General features: G+C 41.0%; 3 protein-coding genes and 1 pseudogene across 3 annotated transcripts in view; 3 read left to right on the top strand and 1 right to left on the bottom strand.

Annotated features, from left to right (window-relative positions):
• Positions 1–1,814, top strand: part of LOC145937805 (uncharacterized) — a 3,919-nt gene extending 2,105 nt beyond the window's left edge. Inside the window, exon 2 of the mRNA XM_083041178.1 lies at positions 26–1,814. Coding sequence (XP_082897304.1) covers positions 26–1,814 — 1,789 coding nt within the window. The remainder of the gene's footprint in view (positions 1–25) is intronic.
• A 1,079-nt stretch (positions 1,815–2,893) lies between these two features.
• On the top strand, positions 2,894–3,547 carry LOC145937804 (uncharacterized). The gene has a single exon (XM_083041177.1). It carries the CDS (start codon positions 2,894–2,896, stop codon positions 3,545–3,547), a length of 654 nt encoding a protein of 217 aa, XP_082897303.1.
• Positions 3,548–5,868: 2,321 nt separating this feature from the next.
• LOC145937382 (uncharacterized) lies at positions 5,869–9,162 on the bottom strand (annotated as a pseudogene).
• A 1,307-nt stretch (positions 9,163–10,469) lies between these two features.
• On the top strand, positions 10,470–11,423 carry LOC145937803 (uncharacterized). Its single transcript, XM_083041176.1, has one exon. The coding sequence runs from the start codon at positions 10,470–10,472 to the stop codon at positions 11,421–11,423; it is 954 nt and encodes a 317-aa protein (XP_082897302.1).
• The last annotated feature ends 6,924 nt before the right edge of the window (positions 11,424–18,347 follow it).

Below are 18,347 nucleotides of genomic sequence, written 5' to 3'. Positions count from 1 at the left end.
ATTTTGCGGATGACTTATATTCGAGATGCGAAGAATCGTATTACGATTCCAAGTCCAGCCTTATGCAAATACGCGAACCGTTGCTCGAACATCATGAAGATGCAAATGAGTCCATGCAAAATAAGAACTCGCGCTCAGCCTCTGGTCGCGCACTTCCAAAAATCAGTCTACCTAAATTCTCCGGTGACTATCACGAATGGCCTTCGTTTCGCGATCTATTTCACTCGATGGTCGGATCAAATCGCGACATCCCGTGCGTCGAGAAGATGCACTACCTGAAATCTCAAACTACCGGAGAAGCAGCTCGATATCTCGCCAACATACCGGTAACAGCCGAGAATTTCTCGCGCGCCTGGCAAGCACTCACATCTCGGTACGAAAATCGTCGAATTCTGGTCGCTACGTATCTAGAGCGAATCTTCGAGTTGAAGACGCTAACTCAAAAATCTAGCTCCGATCTCAAGACTCTCCTGTCAACCGTCAAGGAATCGCTTGGCGCCTTGGAGTCCCTCGGTGCGCCTACCGAGTATTGGGACATCCTGATCGTTTACGTCGTAACCCGGCGCCTTGACACACACACCTTGGAAGCATGGGAGCTCGAGCAAGGAAATTCGAACGACCTTGCAACGTTCGAACAACTTGAATTATTCCTTGAAGGTCGTATTCGAGCATTAGAAACGGTTCAGTCTCGCGTTTCAAAACCAGCTGCGATTGCAGCAAAGTCAAACGCAAAATCAAAGGCGACAGTTCGTTCTCACGCCGCAACGACTAGTGCAGTTAAATGCTCATTCTGCAACGCCGCACATTATATATCTTCGTGCCCAGAATTCGCTCTGAAGCCTCTCACCGAACGTCAAGATTTCGTCAACCGCAAAAGCTTATGCTTTAATTGCCTCGGCTCGCTTCGCCTCAGCGAATGCCGCACCCTGAAGAGATGTCGTCATTGCAAGGGTCAGCATCATTCGCTGCTTCACCGCCAGGTCACTTCTTCGTCCATCACGTCACCGTCACAGGACACCACGCCATCGTCCAGCGCTCCATCATCGGGACCATCCACCTCCGAAACTGTCCGTTCGCATCACGCCGCCATTCAACTCGAGCGTCCGCAAGTTCTTCTCGCAACAGCTTGCATGACGCTAGTGACCGAGAGAGGTGATAACATTGAAATTCGAGCGCTGTTGGATCAAGGATCCGAGATCTCTCTCATCCAGGAGTCGTTAGTGCAGCTACTCCGCCTTCCACGCTGCCGAGCCTCCGTGCCAATCGTCAGTGTCGGCTCTCAAAAGGTTGGCTCAACTCGCGGAGCAGTCTCTCTTCGTCTTCGTTCGTGCATCGATCCATCCGTCGAGGTCACCGTCTCGGCATTCATATTACCTCGAATTACCGGTCGTATTCCGGCGGAAAAGGTAGAGACAACAACCTTGAATCATCTCGATCATTTGCCTTTAGCTGATCCGAACTTCGCAACACCCGGCTTCATTGACATCTTGCTAGGCGCCGATGTCTATGGGTCGTTCCTCCGCGGACCCATTCAGCGTGAGTCATCATCAGCTCTCACCGCTCAGGATACGCTCTTCGGCTGGATCATCTCCGGACCTGTCGGCTCTTCAACGTCCGATTCTTCTCCAACGTCGTTCTCCATCCAATCAACAGCAAATGTCGATCTTAACGACGAACTTCAAAAATTCTGGATTCAAGAAGAAATCGCTTCATCTTCACCCAGGCATCTTACTCCGGACGAACTCGAATGTGAAAAACATTTCCTCGAAACTCATTCTCGAGACAGCTCCGGTAGATACGAGGTCTGTAAATAAAGTAATGAGACTGGTACCAGACCGCACGAATTGGTAACACTGCGCGTCTCCGCGCCACAGTGGGCGCACTTCAACATCTTATGTAGCTTCAGCGTGAGTGGCAAGTCGCTCGTGTCAACAGGTGGATTGTGAGAGCTTTTTTTGCAAAGTCATTTTTTTTGCTGCGTCACTATAATGAGCGAGCGGAATTACGAGCAAGAGTGTCCGATTAAGTTCTGTTTGAAACTTGGCTACAACGCGACTAAGACTCTGGCAAAACTCCAACAGGTCTACGGTGATGCTGCTTTGTCAAGAGCCCAAGTGTTCAAGTGGTTCAAGGCATTTTCCGAAGGTCTGGAATCAGTTGAAGATGAGTCTCGGTCTGGAAGGCCATCAACGTCGAGAAATGACGAAAATGTGGAACGAATTCGAGATCTTGTGCGGTCTGACCGTCGGTTAACTGTCAGATTGATCGCAGACGAGCTGAATTTGAACCACACGACCGTCACTTTGATACTTATGAAAACGTAAAAGCGGCTGTAACCGACCAGCTGAAGGCCATTCAGGTTTCTGAGTTCCAGCACTGCTATGAAGTCTGGAAACAACGTCTCAGGCGCTGCGTGGCTTCCCAAGGGAACTATTTTGAAGGAGACAGAGTTAAATTATAGTTAAATTATAAATAAAAGTTCATCTCGAAAAAGTCTCATTATTTTATTTACAGACCTCGTATATCGTTCGATTACCGTTCCGCTCAACTCATCAGCCGCTCGGTGAATCCAGATCTTCTGCTTCTCGTCTCTTCACCGTCGTGCTGAATCGAATCAATCGAAATTCAGCTTTCGGCAAGCTGTACATCGATTTTATGACGGAGTACGAGGCCTTGGGTCATATGCAACGAGCATCACCCACTACTACGAGAACTCCAGTCTATCTTCCGCACCATGGAGTTCTTCGAGAGTCCAGCTCTACGACAAAGTTAAGAGTCGTCTTTAACGGCTCAGCTCAAACAACTTCTGGTGTCTCACTCAATGACGTTCTTCACTCTGGACCTAAACTGCAGCAGGATCTCGACGCCGTCCTTCTCCGCTGACATTATTAAAATGTACCGACAGATATCCGTTCACCAGGATGATCGAGACTGTCAACGAATTCTGTGGAGTGAAAAGGGAGAGCCTCATGAATTCCAACTCACCACGGTGACATACGGCCTAACGTGTGCCCCTTATCTCGCTCTTCGAGTGATGCAACAGCTCGCCTTCGACGAAGAAAAAACCTTTCCGCAAGCAGCTAAAATCTTGTTGAAGGACATGTATGTTGACGACATCCTCTCTGGTGCTGACACTCTACAGGAGGCTCAAACAAAGGCCAAGCAGTTGGTGAAACTCCTCAAGGCGGGCGGCTTTCAACCGCAGAAATGGGCGTCAAACGATGACTCTCTTCTCTCAAAAATCGCGATGCAACGCGACCATCCAGTCGCACGAGAACTGCCATCAGAAGTTCGAACTCTCGGCCTCACATGGCATCAAGATTCCGACGTCTTCGCCTTTCACGTGAGCCAGCCAAGGTTATCTAGACCGCTCACAAAGCGATCAGCGCTCTCCCGCATAGCTAAAGTGTTCGACCCTCTCGGATGGATTCCGTTACCATCGTTGGAAAAATTTTCATCCAGCGACTTTGGAAGTCTCAAGTCGGATGGGACGACCCGCTTCCTCCAGAGCTCGCTCGTGAGTGGATCATCGTCGACGAAAACATAACGAATTTGTCGGACATCTCCGTACCTCGATGGATCGGGACATCTCCTTCAACATCAGGCGTAGAATTCCACGGATTTGCGGACGCCTCTCAAGAAGCATTCGGAGCTGTCCTTTATCTTCGAACCTTTCATCATTACGCCGATGCTAGGATTACACTTCTAGCGGCAAAAAGCAAGGTCGCTCCAGTCAAACATTAGACGATTCCTCGCTTGGAGCTGTCAGCCGCTGTTCTGCTAGCGCGTCTTCTCGCTCGAATTCGAGATATTCTCGATTTTCACCACGTGCCTGCTCACCTGTGGACCGACTCTACCATCAGCCTCGCGTGGATCAAAGGACATCCATCACAATGGAAGGAGTTCGTCTGCAATCGCGTCGCCACTATTCAAGAGTTAACTCCTAACGCTCGATGGCATCACGTCGCAGGTGTAGACAATCCGGCCGATTGTCTATCTCGTGGCCTCACTCCTCAGCAACTTCATCAGCATCATCTATGGTGGCAAGGACCGCCCTGGCTTCAGGGTCCCTCAGTTGACTGGTCGTCAGGAGCTCCTCCGATCGATCAAGCAGCCGACCTGGAAGAGCGCCAGCAGAAACCAGCACAAGTTTCTCTAATAAAAACACCACCTGAATGCTGGGACCTTATAGAGCGATTTTCCAACCTCACGACTCTTCTTCGCACGACGGCTTGGATCATTCGAGCAGCAGACCGATTCAGAGCTCTTCCTCCGCTACATTGACTGTCGATGAAATCTGCAATGCCCAAATATTTTGGCTGAAGACGACGCAGAGGGCATATTTCGGACGAGAACTGGAGCTCTGCACTCAAGGAGTCACTCCCCAGTCAGCACAGAAGATCCCCTGAATGTACATAGAATATACGGAAACGGATTCTGGATATTCTGTGTATATCGTAACACATCTGAAAGATGTCCATTGCAGGTCGTATATATGTTCAAAAGCAATGCGCCGTAGGTCTCAGGTAGTTCCATTATACATCCATTTGTACATCCACTGTACATACACGAAACATACATTTTCGTATATCCATATAGTCGCACTTTTAGCATATCGTATGTATATCCAAAGAACGTATATTGTACATTACATGCATGTACTACGTATACCCAATGTATATCCATATGTACATTCAATGTACATACATTTTCGTATATTATATGTATATACTATTTGAGATCCCGGGAAGATTCAATATATTTCCATATATAGGTTTTGATCACTTTGTATTTAGTATTTTATTATAAAGACGTGACAAATTTTCAAATTAATACTTTAATTATCTACCTTTAATTGTACAGGATATATATATGTGTGTATTACAAATAACTTCATTCGACATTGGATATCCGTACTAATATACATAATATGACGTACAAAATATGTTTTCGAATATTATAAAAAATATATGCTAAAAAATTATATTGATATACGAAAATGTATGTACAGTGGATATGTATATTCCACTGTATATATACATACATTTTCGTATATCAATATAATTTTTTAGCATATATTTTTTATAATATTCGAAAAACATATTTTGTACGTCATGTTATGTATATAGTACGGATATCCAATGTCGAATGAACTTATTTGTAATACATACGCATATAATATATTCTGTACACAATTAAATGTAGATAATTAATTATTAGTTCGAAAATTTGTCTTTATGATAAAATACTAAATACAAAATGATCAAAACCTAAGATAAAGAACCTGATGTCTTGTCGAATTAATCGATTAAAATAATGAAATATGTAAGGAAGGGATAAAGCAATTGGAAAGGACATATTGAAAAAATATAATACAATGCATATTTTTAAACTTTATAATTCAGAATATATATATTTTAAAACATCTAAATAAACATATATATATATATATATATATATATATACGTATGTGTATTGTTATATAATATTAATATTTTTTATGTAATATTAAATTTTTTTAGTGCATAAATTTTCTGTACCAACATTATAAGGCAACTTAATAAAAATAAACTAAATAAATCAAATAATTACAAAAATAAAATAAGTATTTTAACAAAATGATATATTTAAACGACATGTTTTGAAGTTTTAAAATAAAAATAACTCTTAACTGAAATAAAAACAAAAATAAATACTGATAAATGTACACTAAATTAAATAAAACAAAAATGATAAATGCAAATAGTAGTAGCAGAACAATCAAATTATTTGTATTTAAAACAAATTATTTGTATTAAAACATTAAAGCCTTGCTGTACTTTTAATTTTTAATAAATGTAAAACAAATAATAATAATGCCAAGTTGTATCTTAATCATGAAGTTCTTTTTCAGAAACGGAGACTGTTTCACAAGCAGAGCCTGTTTCACAAACGGAATCTGTTTGACACACAGTGTTTTGTGTTTTATTTTTCGGTTGAAACTTGTTACTGCGTTCTTTACTTCTAACTAGCCAATTTTTTATTACTTCTATGATATTCGATTCTGTTGCAGATTTTGTCTTAGAGTTCAGTCGAACAACACCTAAAATCATACAGTGAATATAAAGCTACGTACGCATATGAGGCGAGCCTTACAACATAACTGTGGAACGTAACCGGTGTAAACAGATCTGCGAACTTTAATGCGTAACATCATCGTATAATACACGTATTACAGAGTTACAGCTTGAGACTCGGAGTGACCTACTGATTGTCAGTATTTCTGCGTCGCACGTGAAATGATGTTACGCATTAATGCAATTACGCAGTATTGGATACAACGTCAGACTTTCTTATAGATTGTGTGCCACAAACCTATAGGAAACTATAAATAAAATTTATAAACTATTATAAACTATTAAATAAAAAAAGAAAGTGAATGAAGGAATGAAAGCGACAAAGTTATGTAACAAAATTAAATTCAAATTCAAATTTTTCTATTTAAGCATCATTTGATTATGCAACACGATTACGTTGCGAGGCTTGACTCAAGCGTGTGTACATATATGTACTTATAATTGTTTTGATGTAGAGTATATAAAATAATATATTTTACCAATGATAACTTGGACGAACTTTAACGATTTAAAAGCTTTTTTTGCCGAGCTCCCTCCCAGGAATATAGCATCCCAACTTCGTTTGAAATTACTCTCGACATAATGCCCTTGATTACATGGGGAAGATCTGTGCCTCCAATTAAACGCAGTTGATGACTCTAAAATATAAAATTTACAAAATAATAGAAGTTATTTATTAGAAAATAATTTTTGTCATGTAAAATAAAATCTAAATAATAAGAGATAATTAAGTACACACCAGTGCATGTATGTTATCAGCTGAACTAGATAGCCATTCTTCCATCGACATTAGTTGCTGCTCTGTAATGACTAGAAATGATTGTAGTAGAGTCTTAACAGCCGTATTAGTGTCATCATTTAGTTCTGGCTCATCAGTATATCGGGCTTTTTTTACAAGTATATTAACATTACTTATAAGGTCATTTAATTTTAGATTAATCAGATGAATTTCTTTAAGAAATTGTCTTCTGAATTCTGAAAATTCTGAAAGTTGAGTTGTATTAGATATTATTAGAATATTATACAAAAAGGAATATTTAGAAAATACAAAAACATATAAGGAATGAAAATAATTATTTACCAGCATTGTGAACGCTGTCGGTAGTTGGTTTGAAGTTATCTTAAAATAACAAGAAAATATTATCCATTTAATTAATGATGGTTATTTAATGTAATTGTTGTTGTATAACAACAAACTTGTTAAATTAAAGCCGGTAATACACGAGTGGATTCAATGCGGAGCAGAAAAAGTTTCAACACCTTATTCCTATGATAGTACACTACGGCGGACTGCGGTAGGCCTGCCGTAGCTATCTACCATAGGAATACATGTGTTGATGACTTTTTCCGCTCTGCATTAAATGTACCCATGTGCTACCGGCTTTAGAGTGGAATAAATTAATATACTATTAGAATTGAAAAAACATCAATGTTATGTTTTAAAATAATTAATTTTTTAAATGTACATATATATTATAATTGAATATGTTACCTAACACAAAAGTAGATATTTAAATGTAAATCGCTAAGCCGTGTTCAGACTTGCTGCACATCCGTGTATTGTATAATTTTGAATTATAAGTAATGGTGCGATAAAGGTATACGCAATAAAATTATTTCCCGTTGCTTTACAGCATAATCTATATTTTCGATTAATAATACATATGAATGATACGTTGTTCACAGATTGATATGAAACCAAAGGGATGAACTTGCAACGGGCTTATGCAATGCGTGCACATCTAAACTTGCCTATTCATTACCATATCATTTCTATTATATTTTAGCGAAATAGTGACATTGAACGGAGAAGCCCGTTTGTTTATCATTGTATTCAATTTTTGATTTACAAGGTTATAACGGGTCCCATCTTAATTGTGATGTTATGAGGATACGCGACAAACCAGTACGCGGCTTTGGAATTTGTTTTCTTCAGTATATTGATCTAATTAATAATGCAAATATTTTATATGAAGATTCAAGTTTCAAAAATACTTACTATTAGTAATATTTTGATATTGACGTTGGAGAGCGATTACTATCTGTTAAATAGAAAGAAAATTACTTTTTGCAAATAAAACGAATTCTTACTAGAAAAGTAATCATTTTACCGTGTTCAACATGTCTGTTGCCAGAAAGTGGAAATGATGGGTACGTGTTATTATCTTCATCAGACGTATCACAATTAGACTCATAGGACTTATCAGTATCTGAGTAATCCTTGTGTTTATTCGTGCCTTGTCTCCGCTTATGTATTTTATTATTTTTTTTCGTTAAAATCTCCGTATGTAATGAAAGATCGTCTGTACTTTGAGCTTTGATTGCCTTTTTTTTAGCAATTTTTAAATCACCTAAACAAACAGTACTTATGTATTCAATAACGAACAATATAACTAATAAGTAGCACCATTTGTTGTACATTATAGAATAATTGTTAAACAAGTGTATGGTATTACGAAATAACGATGTTAATTGCATGAAGCTGCTAAATATGCACAGAACTATTCTGCATTGCAGAACTTGTTATAATAAATTTTTGATAATTATAAATTTTAAGAGGATATTCCATGAGTACGTCATGGCGTGGCATATTTATGTACATCAACATCCTACGCCGTGACGTATTCATGTCCTCTTTAATGTTGTATTAATAATATAGTTTGTGTGTGTGTGTGTGTGTGTGTGTGTGTGTGTGTGTGTGTGTGTGTGTGTGTGTGTGTGTGTGTGTGTGTGTGTGTGTGTGTGTAATTCTTTATTAAGTTAATGATTTATTTTTTATAAAAATTTTACATAATATAATTTTACATAATATAAATTTAATATAATATAAACAATATTTATATTTACCGTATGTGCCTAAAATAATTGCTCCGTATTTCATTCATCTCGAGTCAGGACTATGCTGATTTTTTATTGCTGCTTTAATAGCTGCAGTATCGTAACTTTGTGGTGGCCAATAGCATGCAGATTCTTTTATCAGAAACCATTTTTTCGGTACTGCCTCAACAGTATCATCCTCTTTGAATCGAACGATAAGCCAAGTCATCTATACACACATATTAATAAACGCTTAGAAATTCCTAAAACTTAAATTCAATCATTAAAAACTTCTCCAATAGACAATAAAATAAACAAATCGAAATATGCCAATTGAAAAACTATGATTTAGCAAATAAATCAAGATCACTTAAAGAATAAAATAAATATCATAATTGACCATTTTTTGAAACTTTTTCGTTACTTTTATCCTCAAAATACTGATAATTTTTTATTTTAAAATTTTCGTGGGCTAGGGATATTTAAATTCAGTGACTTGATAATCTATCAGTAATCAATTTCAGACCCCAATCCAAATATGTGTACACGTTTTTGGAGTTCCTATAAATATCCATTGCGTATGTACATAAGATATACTATAAATATTCAATATTTGTATATCCGTTTTTGTATATCTTATGTGTACACATTTTTGGAGTACCTATAAATATCCATTGCGTATGTACATAAGATGTACTATAGATATTCAATATTCGTACATCCGTTTTTGTATATCCTATGTGTTCACGTTTTTGGAGTTCCTACGAATATCCATTGCGTATGTACATAAGATATACTATATATATTTCATAGATCGTATATCCATTTTGTATATCGTACGTATATGCGTTTTTGGATCTTCTACGTATATCCATATATGTATGAACATAAGATATATTACGGATGTCCACTATTTGTATATCCGATTTCATATATCCTATGTATATACGTTTCTGGAAATATTGCACATGTAAAATGCGTATGTATATTGCATGTACTATGGATATTCAATATGTGTATATCCGTTTTTTGTATATTCTACATATATAAGTTTTTGAAGCTTCTACGTATATCCATATTTGTGTGTACATAAGATGTACTACGGACATCTCATTCATGTATATACGTTTTTGGACATCCTATGTACATACACGAGATTCAATAGACGTACTTTGAATCTTACGGATGTCGTACATTCAGGGGACTTATGTGCTGACTGGGTCTACCGCGACCACATCCACTTCTCAAACTCGCTCCATTTGTTGACTCCGAGGGGATTCTTCGCGTTGGTGGACGACTGAAGAATTCAATCCTCGATGCGGATAGTAAACATCCCGCTATTTTGCCTCGTGTTCGACTTTTTCACATCTCAACATTTCAGATATCCACCGACAGACGCTTCACGGAGGAGTTCAAATTGTTATTTCGATCTTGCGGCAACAATTTTGGATCCTAGGCGACCGTGCTCCAGTCAGTGCCTTCATCCGCAGATGCGTCCGATGCGCTCGACATCGCGCTGCAACCGCCAGTGAAATGATGGGCTCGTTACCAGCTTCGCGCGTTACACCGACGCGCCCATTCTTGAACTCCGGCGTAGATTACGCCGGTCCGTTTCATCTCCGCTCCTGGCGTGGGCGAAATGCCCGTACTTACAAAGGCTATCTCGTCGTGTTCGTGTGCTTCACCACGTCAGCAGTTCATCTCGAGCTCGCCACGGATTATTCCGCGTCAGGATTCCTCGCCGCATTTCGACGATTCATCAGCAAACGCGGCCGATGTAGCACGTTAACAAGCGACTGCGGCACAAATTTCGTGGGCGCCGACGCGGAACTTCGTCGTATGTTCTCTGCCGCGTCCGAAAACGTCGCCGAACTAGCGCATCTTCTTGCCGCCGACGGAACATCGTGGAGGTTCAACCCTCCGTCCGCTCCGCACTTCGGCGGAAAATGGGAAGCCGCGGTGAAGTCCGTCAAATTTCACCTTCGCCGCGTTCTCGGGGAATCCGTACTAACTTTCGAGGAGTTTAACACCCTCCTTATACAAATCGAGGCGGTCTTGAACTCACGACCACTTTGTGCGCTCTCCGATGATCCCGCCGACGTCGCCGCGCTCACTCCCGCTCATTTTCTTGTCGGCGAATCTTTAATTGTAATACCAGAACCATCCTTGAATGAAACTCCCATCTCACGGTTATCACGGTGGCAACTCATTCGCCACATGGTAGAACGCTTTTGGCATCGGTGGTCCACCGAATATTTGCAACGACTCCAAACTCGAAATAAGTGGCAGCAATCTTCCAATTCGATCTCACTCCGTTCTCTCGTGCTAATTACCGATGAACGATTCCCACCGTCTAAGTGGCCGTTAGCGCGAGTAACTGCGATACATCCCGGTACCGACGGTAGAACCCGCGTTGTCACCGTGCACACAGCCGCATCCGAGTTTAAGCGACCGATTGTCAAGTTATATCCGCTTCCGATCGATTCATAACTTTGTCCACTTCAATTCGTTGCAAATTCTATACGCGCATTTAATGGTCAAATTTTCCAATTGCGTCACTTGTCATTTGTCTCATAATTCGATTAAATTTGTACTAATTGTAATTATTTTCGTAGCATAATTCGCTTAATTTGTATCATTATATCAATTCTCATTCATTTCAGCGGCGCTTATCACGCCCCTGAGGCGGGCGGTAATGTTCAAATACATCATTAATTTGCGCAACTTAGATTATTTCGGTACATTTATCTAACAGAATGAAATTAAGTGAAATTTTAGATTTGACGAATCACAGCACAGGATCATTTTAATCTGGATCATTTTGATTTTCTCGCAAAAGCAGCCATATATAAAAAATTATAAGGATAGGATGGGATGGTGAAAGAATTAACAGTTTCTCGATATTTTAGTTTTAGAAAAATATGTAGCTGCTAGTTGCAATTTATATTTTTTTTCTTCAAAACAACGATGTGTTTTTGTTATACGAATTGAATTCTTTTATTATTTTGAGCATAAAAGTATTCAAATAAAATCATTGGAAAATAATTTTATGAGATATTTATGTGTATGAAGTTAGCCCCCCATTTTTTAATTTTAAATGTTATTTTAGTTGTTCCAGATTGTTCTATGTTTGTTCTATAATGTTCCAGAATTATAAGACTAAAACCAAAAAACAAGACAAAAAAAGGTTTTTTGTAGCGGCCCCCCATTTTTTGAAAAATCCAATTTTTTGGTTGTTCTGGATTGTTCTAGTTGTTCTAAATATTGTTCCAAAGTATTAGTTTGATTGGTAAACAATTTTAAGAGATATTTAAAAAAAACGTTTTTTGCCATTCTTTCATAAACAAAATAACTTACAACATTGTCGATTTAGATCATGTTTATAACCGTGTAGAACAACTCAGAACAAAATTTTGAAGCCCAGAACAACAATATAAGGCCCACTTTACTCTTGATCGGAAAATTTTATTTTTCGATTTTAATGGGTAAAAGACTTGTTCCAGGCTTCCCGCTTTAAAACTATCATGTTCTCGACTAGAACAACTCAGAACAAAATTTTTAAAACCGGAACAACAGGGTAAGGCCCACTTTACTCTTGAGCTAGAAACTTTATTCTATTTTCTTGGGGTAAAAAAACTTGTTCCAGGCTTCCCGCTTTAAAACTATTGTTAGTTTTAAAGCGGGAAGCCTGGAACAAGTCTTTTACCCCAAAAAATATAAAAAAAGTTTTTTCGATCTAGAATAAAGTGGGCCTTACACTGTTGTTCCGGTCTTAAAAATTTTGTTCTGAGTTGTTCTACACGGTTATAAACATGATCTAAATCGACAATGTTGTAAGTTATTTTGTTTATGAAAGAATGGCAAAAAACGTTTTTTTAATTTTTGTTTTTTTTAAATATCTCTTAAAATTTTTTACCAATTAAACTAATACTTTGGAACAATGTTTAGAACAACTAGAACAATCCAGAACAACCAAAAAAATTGGATTTTTCAATAAATGGGGGGTCGCTACAAAAAACCGTTTTCTTGCGTTTTTTGTCTTGTTTTTTTGGTTTTTAGTCTTATAATTCTGGAACATTATAGAACAAACATAGAACAATCTGGAACAACTAAAAAAACATTTAAAATTAAAAAATGGGGGGCTAACTTCATACACATGAGATATTTCATAGTTTATGTTAGATTATGTCAAACTAAAGTATAATATATCTCATAAACTATTCACTTTTTACCATCCTACATTATAACTTTTTATGGAAAATATTATAAGGAATCGATTTATATAAAAAAATATGATTTCATTTTTAAAAATTAAAGGTGACATTTAATTTTTTATGAAAAAAAATTTTTCTAAATTATTTTAGTGTTTGTAATGGCTTGCGTAAAACAAATTAATTTTCACTACATAAACTTTTTTCTAAACTGTTTGAGACATTTCTAAAATTGTGCAGACCGTTACACTAAACACCCTGTATATTGCATATACATATATGTGTATATATATATATTATACAAGATGTTAAAAAATTAGACCGACAAATTTTGGAGAAAAAGAGAAAACCTGAAAATAAAAAGGCTTTTCAATATCATTTTTTTCTCTGACGTTGTTGGAATACTATATTATATAAAATAGAAGTTTGTGATAAACAAACATACAAATGGAAAAATTAAACTGCATTTGAACAAAAAACGAAACAAATACATAAAAGGATGTTTTAAAAAGTAAATCACTTTTATGTATTTGTTACATTTTTATTCAATATTAAAATAGTTTGACTTTTTATTTTTATATATGCTTTGATTAAGTCACAAACTCATACTTCATACTATGTAGTATTAAAACTAACAATAAGTCCTAGAGAAAAATAGTATAAACCACAAATGTTTTCATGTCTACTCTTTCCCTTCTAGATATGTCTATTTTTTTAATACCCTGTATACACACACACACACACAGAGTGATTCGTATAGTGATTGATTAATTATTAGCGAAATTTCAAGACGTATGAAAACATAGTTTATACTGTCATGTTCAGTACGAAGGGGAACATCATATTGTAAAAACGATTATTTTATGAGTGGAGGTATTTATACTGCGTTCACGGAGAGAACGACCACGGTCGGCGCAGGTTTCGGCAGAGTGGGGGTCGAGTGGGAAGACGCGAGCACGCTACTCAATGCCGTATCATTGCACTCTAAGGTCCCAGCGCAATTTACTCTATATAAATGGAATAAGTAAAATAATTAGAACATCGCGTTATCAAATTATAAATATATTTATTCTACTTTTTTCAAATCTAAAAATTAATACCAAGCATTCTAAAAATTAATACTAAAAATAATTATTTATTAATACAATATTATTATATTTTATTTATAAGATAAGCTTAATTTCATAATTTTACTTTATTGTTTAACTCGAATGTTCGAAAAAATGTTTGGATTGCTTGTACGCGGGACCCTTGTGCCGGTTTTGCCGGATCTGGCCGTGTGGCCTTGCTGTTGGACGGCGTGGAGGGGGCAAAATGGGCGGTCAGTCGGGTGGGATCTGCGCGAACCGAACGAAATGCGTGGTCGTTCTCTCCGTGAACGCAGTATAGAACATTTTAAAGTCAATTTTATTATTTTTAATGGAATACTATACTTTTTTTATTTTATAGGATGATAGGTTTTTTAAATATAAGTTTATGATAATATTATATTGTAAGTCATATAAAGCAATGATTTGCCGAACGGACGGGGAACACGTGGCCGCAGGTATCAAGACTCAGGAAATTGGTAAAGGGCCGTAGAGGATCGGAGCAGAGAGAATAAATCACTTATATAAGGTTGAACACGTGGAATCTTTTATTCCAGAACTTTCTAGACTGTACACTTGTTACCGAAATACTTCCGCACTTAACACGTCCTAACGTTAGCGCTTCTCGAGAGAGAGTCCTTTCTCGAGGCCTCTGCCTACCTTGCTCCGCTCTCGCGCTTCGGAGCGCGCGTGCGCATCGGAGTGGTGACAGCAGGTGTCGGTATCGCCCCTTTTGTGCGCGCATGCTTACAGCTCGGCCCTCCTGACCTAAAGCACCGACCCGGTGCGTATGTCAGTGGTCTTCCTTACCGACCATTAGTCTTAACAATTCAATCTTTTATTGTTACACAATATAGTAGAGCGCAGTTATAAACGATGTTACAACGACGTGATTACCATGGTTTTGCGCGTAAGTATTTGGCATTATACATTGTGCATGTAATTCTTAGAATTAAAACGATTGACGAGTTTTATAATGTTTTTACCTTATTATCTAAAATAAGTCTAATCAACAAACGAATATACCTAAATATATATACAGTAGATACATCTGGAATCTCATTTTTTTTTTTTTTTTTTTTAAGGGACGTATTGACATTGTGATAATCTAATCTTTGGATGGACTTTCAGGTACATCTAATTTGATCAAAGGCTTGATGCGATCGGAAGACAATATAGTGTCCAGCGGTCTGGCTGTTATATTGAAACCTGGTATGTCACGCACAACATATCTATTATTCCCTAGATTTTTGTGAATAACATAAGGACCTTTGTACTTAGGTTTAAATTTACTACTAACACCTGGTGTCGCTCGAGTATCTCTAATTAAAACATAGTCACCCTCTCTGTAGAGTGTCGGTTTTTTCGCATGCTTATCTGTATACATTTTATTATAATTGCGCACCGCATCTGTCGCTTGGCTTGCTTTAATCCTACTTAAGTTTCTTTCTCTTTCCAGGTTCACATCTATGCCTGCTAACTGCTTTTTTTTTTTTTTTTTTTTTTTTTTTAGCGTCTGGAAAATGCGCAACCGCATACCCACCCGCCTCGGGGGAGGCAAGGTGGGTTATGTGGGGCTGGGGGTAAAAGCGACCCCCGACCCACTAAAAACCAGACGGCGACACTCGGCCTGACGAGTCGATCTCGGGAACCGCTATTGCATAACCTCCGAGAACGACTCAGGCTGCGCGGTTGTTTCGCGCCCTTCTCGCGAGGAGGGAGACATGAGTTGTCTCACTCCTCGTGAGGAGAGGTGGGTGTCGCGCCACACTCTCCTCCTCACGGGGGACTGCGTGCAATGACCCACAAGTCCCCCGACTTGTGGCTCTGCAGTCCCCGTAAACCCCCCTTAACTGGGAGGTTTACTCCATCCTCAGACTTAAGGATGGTGGTCTATGAGGCTGACTATGTGTCAGTCTCCATAGCCTCCGTCACTTCCCTCACACTGGCCAGTATCTTCTTCAGGCCAGAGGACGATGCTAATGGCCCGGCAGGGACTCGCTTCGCCGCGAGTGTACCGGGCTGTTTCGCCTTCGTAATCACTTGCTTCGAGGAAGCCGTGGCTATCCTCTCCGCAAGTGGCACGTCCTCTCTCCTCCTCGAGGGTGGCTTGGGTTTGCACCCTCTACCACCCAGTCGGTGTCCGGCTGGCAAGCCCAAGTCAGCGCAAGCCAGACACTTGGGTTGCGCCGAACACCCCTTAGCGCTGTGACCCAGCTCTCCGCACCGGTAGCAGGCGGTGCTGCGGTCAACGGCTGCTTTGCACCGGGCCCGGACATGACCATGTCCGAGACACCGGTAGCAAAAGACGGGCCGAGGCTTCAGGGTCTCAACCCTGACCCTGCTCCACCCGACCTGCAGCTTCCCCACTCTGGCCAGCTTGCTGGCCACCGATATCGGGCAGCTGACCCAGGCTGAGCCTGGGCCAATGTCGGCGCTGCGCCGGATCTCCCCCACTCGGATGAGCTCCTCTGAACATCCCGTCTCCGCGGCGATTGCCAGGGAGACATCCTTGGAGGTGGAGGCCACGTCGAAGCCCCTGACCCTCAACTCCGCGGTCTTCTGGGGCTGCGTGACCCTCACCTCCTCCTTCTCCTTGAAGATCTCCCTCATCCGCTCGGCCAGCTGCCGAGCTTTTGAGAGCCGGTCTTTACCGGGGATCTCGATGACAAGACCCCCCATCATCGATGGCCTGAGCCTCGACCCCGCGATGCCGAGGTCTTGGAGGGAGATCTTCTCCCTCGCCTCGCCCATCACCCGGGCGTAGGACAGGTCACTGCCCTCTCTCTCCGCGATCGTGACCGTTACGGCCGCGGTTGCGGGAGCTCGCGGGCCCTTCTTCCTCTTTCTCCGCGATGTCTTGCGGCGCTTCTTGTCGGGTTTCGCCGCTTGACCGGGTCCCGTCTGCCCACCGACTTGCGGAGCCGCAGACCCCTTGGTTGCCCGTGGTTGCCGCTTATCGGCGTTCTCGGACTTTCTTCCAACTACCTTGGACCATAAGTCCTTCGTATCCCCCCAGAACCATTAAGATTCCCCGCTGCGTGAGATCCCCCCCCTCCCTTCTTCACCGAAGACGATGGACCCCCAACAGTATTTCCCCCCCGTGCAACCCCGGTTGTAGGAAGTTTATCCCCCTCCCGAAGTCCCAGCTTCTTGCGAAGCTCCCTATTCTCGTCCCGACACCCCCGCATCGCCGCGATGGAGGAGTCGAGAACTCCCGCCATCTCGGTCCGCGTGCTGTCCACCTCCTCTTTCAGCTCCCTGATTTGGTCCAGGAGAGCCTCGACTTCTTGGACACTCAGTCCACTAGTCGGATTAGCCTCCGCTGCGGTTGGATCGGGAGAAGTCCCCCTGTCCACTGCTGTTGGAGCTGTGACTGGCGCCGGGATGTTCGGGCACCACTCCATGTCCCTAACCGGTTGGTCACTCTCCTCCTCCTGGTCGATGTAGATGTCCCTGGTCCTGAGCTTTCGCTTCAGGGCAGGGGGTCGACGCGATGGAGAGACGGAAGCTCTAGCGGTGGCAAGCTCTGCCTTGACCTCCGCCAGCGACCTTTTCAGGTCGTCTATCTCCACCTCCGCCTTCTCCTTCCCCCTCTTGAGAGTTTCTGCATATACCTTCAGAGCGCAGAGCTCCTGCGAGGGAACCGGCTCCTCTGAGGCACTGCGCGCTCTCTCCATCAGGACACCCAATGCCGCCTGGACCTCCCGCGCTGCTCTCCTTAGCGCAGTGCTAAGGGTCGATTGTAGACCCTTAGACACATCCGAGGTTTTATCCACAGCCATCAGGTGTCTACATGCCTTGGTATAAATTTCTGAGGTTTTCTGCGCTTGGAGCACAACCCTCAGCTCCTCCTCCGTGGGAAGGCTGTCCCTTCCTCTAGTACGCTTGGGTGGAGTGCTAGCGTCTAAAACGTACAATGCCTCCTTTAAGCGTACCTCCTTCTCCAGGATAGCCAGGCGGTCCGCGCGGGCCGCCGTCATACCTGCGTACTCCGAGGTTGTTGGAGGCCGCCCCCGGCCTCTTTCCACAGCCTCCGCCGCTTTCCTTTGCTCCTCGGAGACTTCCTCCACGTCCACATCCATATCCTCCTCCGCATCTGAAGACGAGGCGGA

This window comes from Prenolepis imparis, unplaced genomic scaffold, assembly GCF_030444845.1.
Source record: "Prenolepis imparis isolate NDT839.2.m4 unplaced genomic scaffold, iyPreImpa1.0 SCAF_6, whole genome shotgun sequence".
Lineage (NCBI taxonomy): Eukaryota > Metazoa > Arthropoda > Insecta > Hymenoptera > Formicidae > Prenolepis > Prenolepis imparis.
The sequence above is the reverse complement of the archived record's forward strand: the minus strand, read 5'-3'. Positions and strand labels throughout refer to the sequence as shown.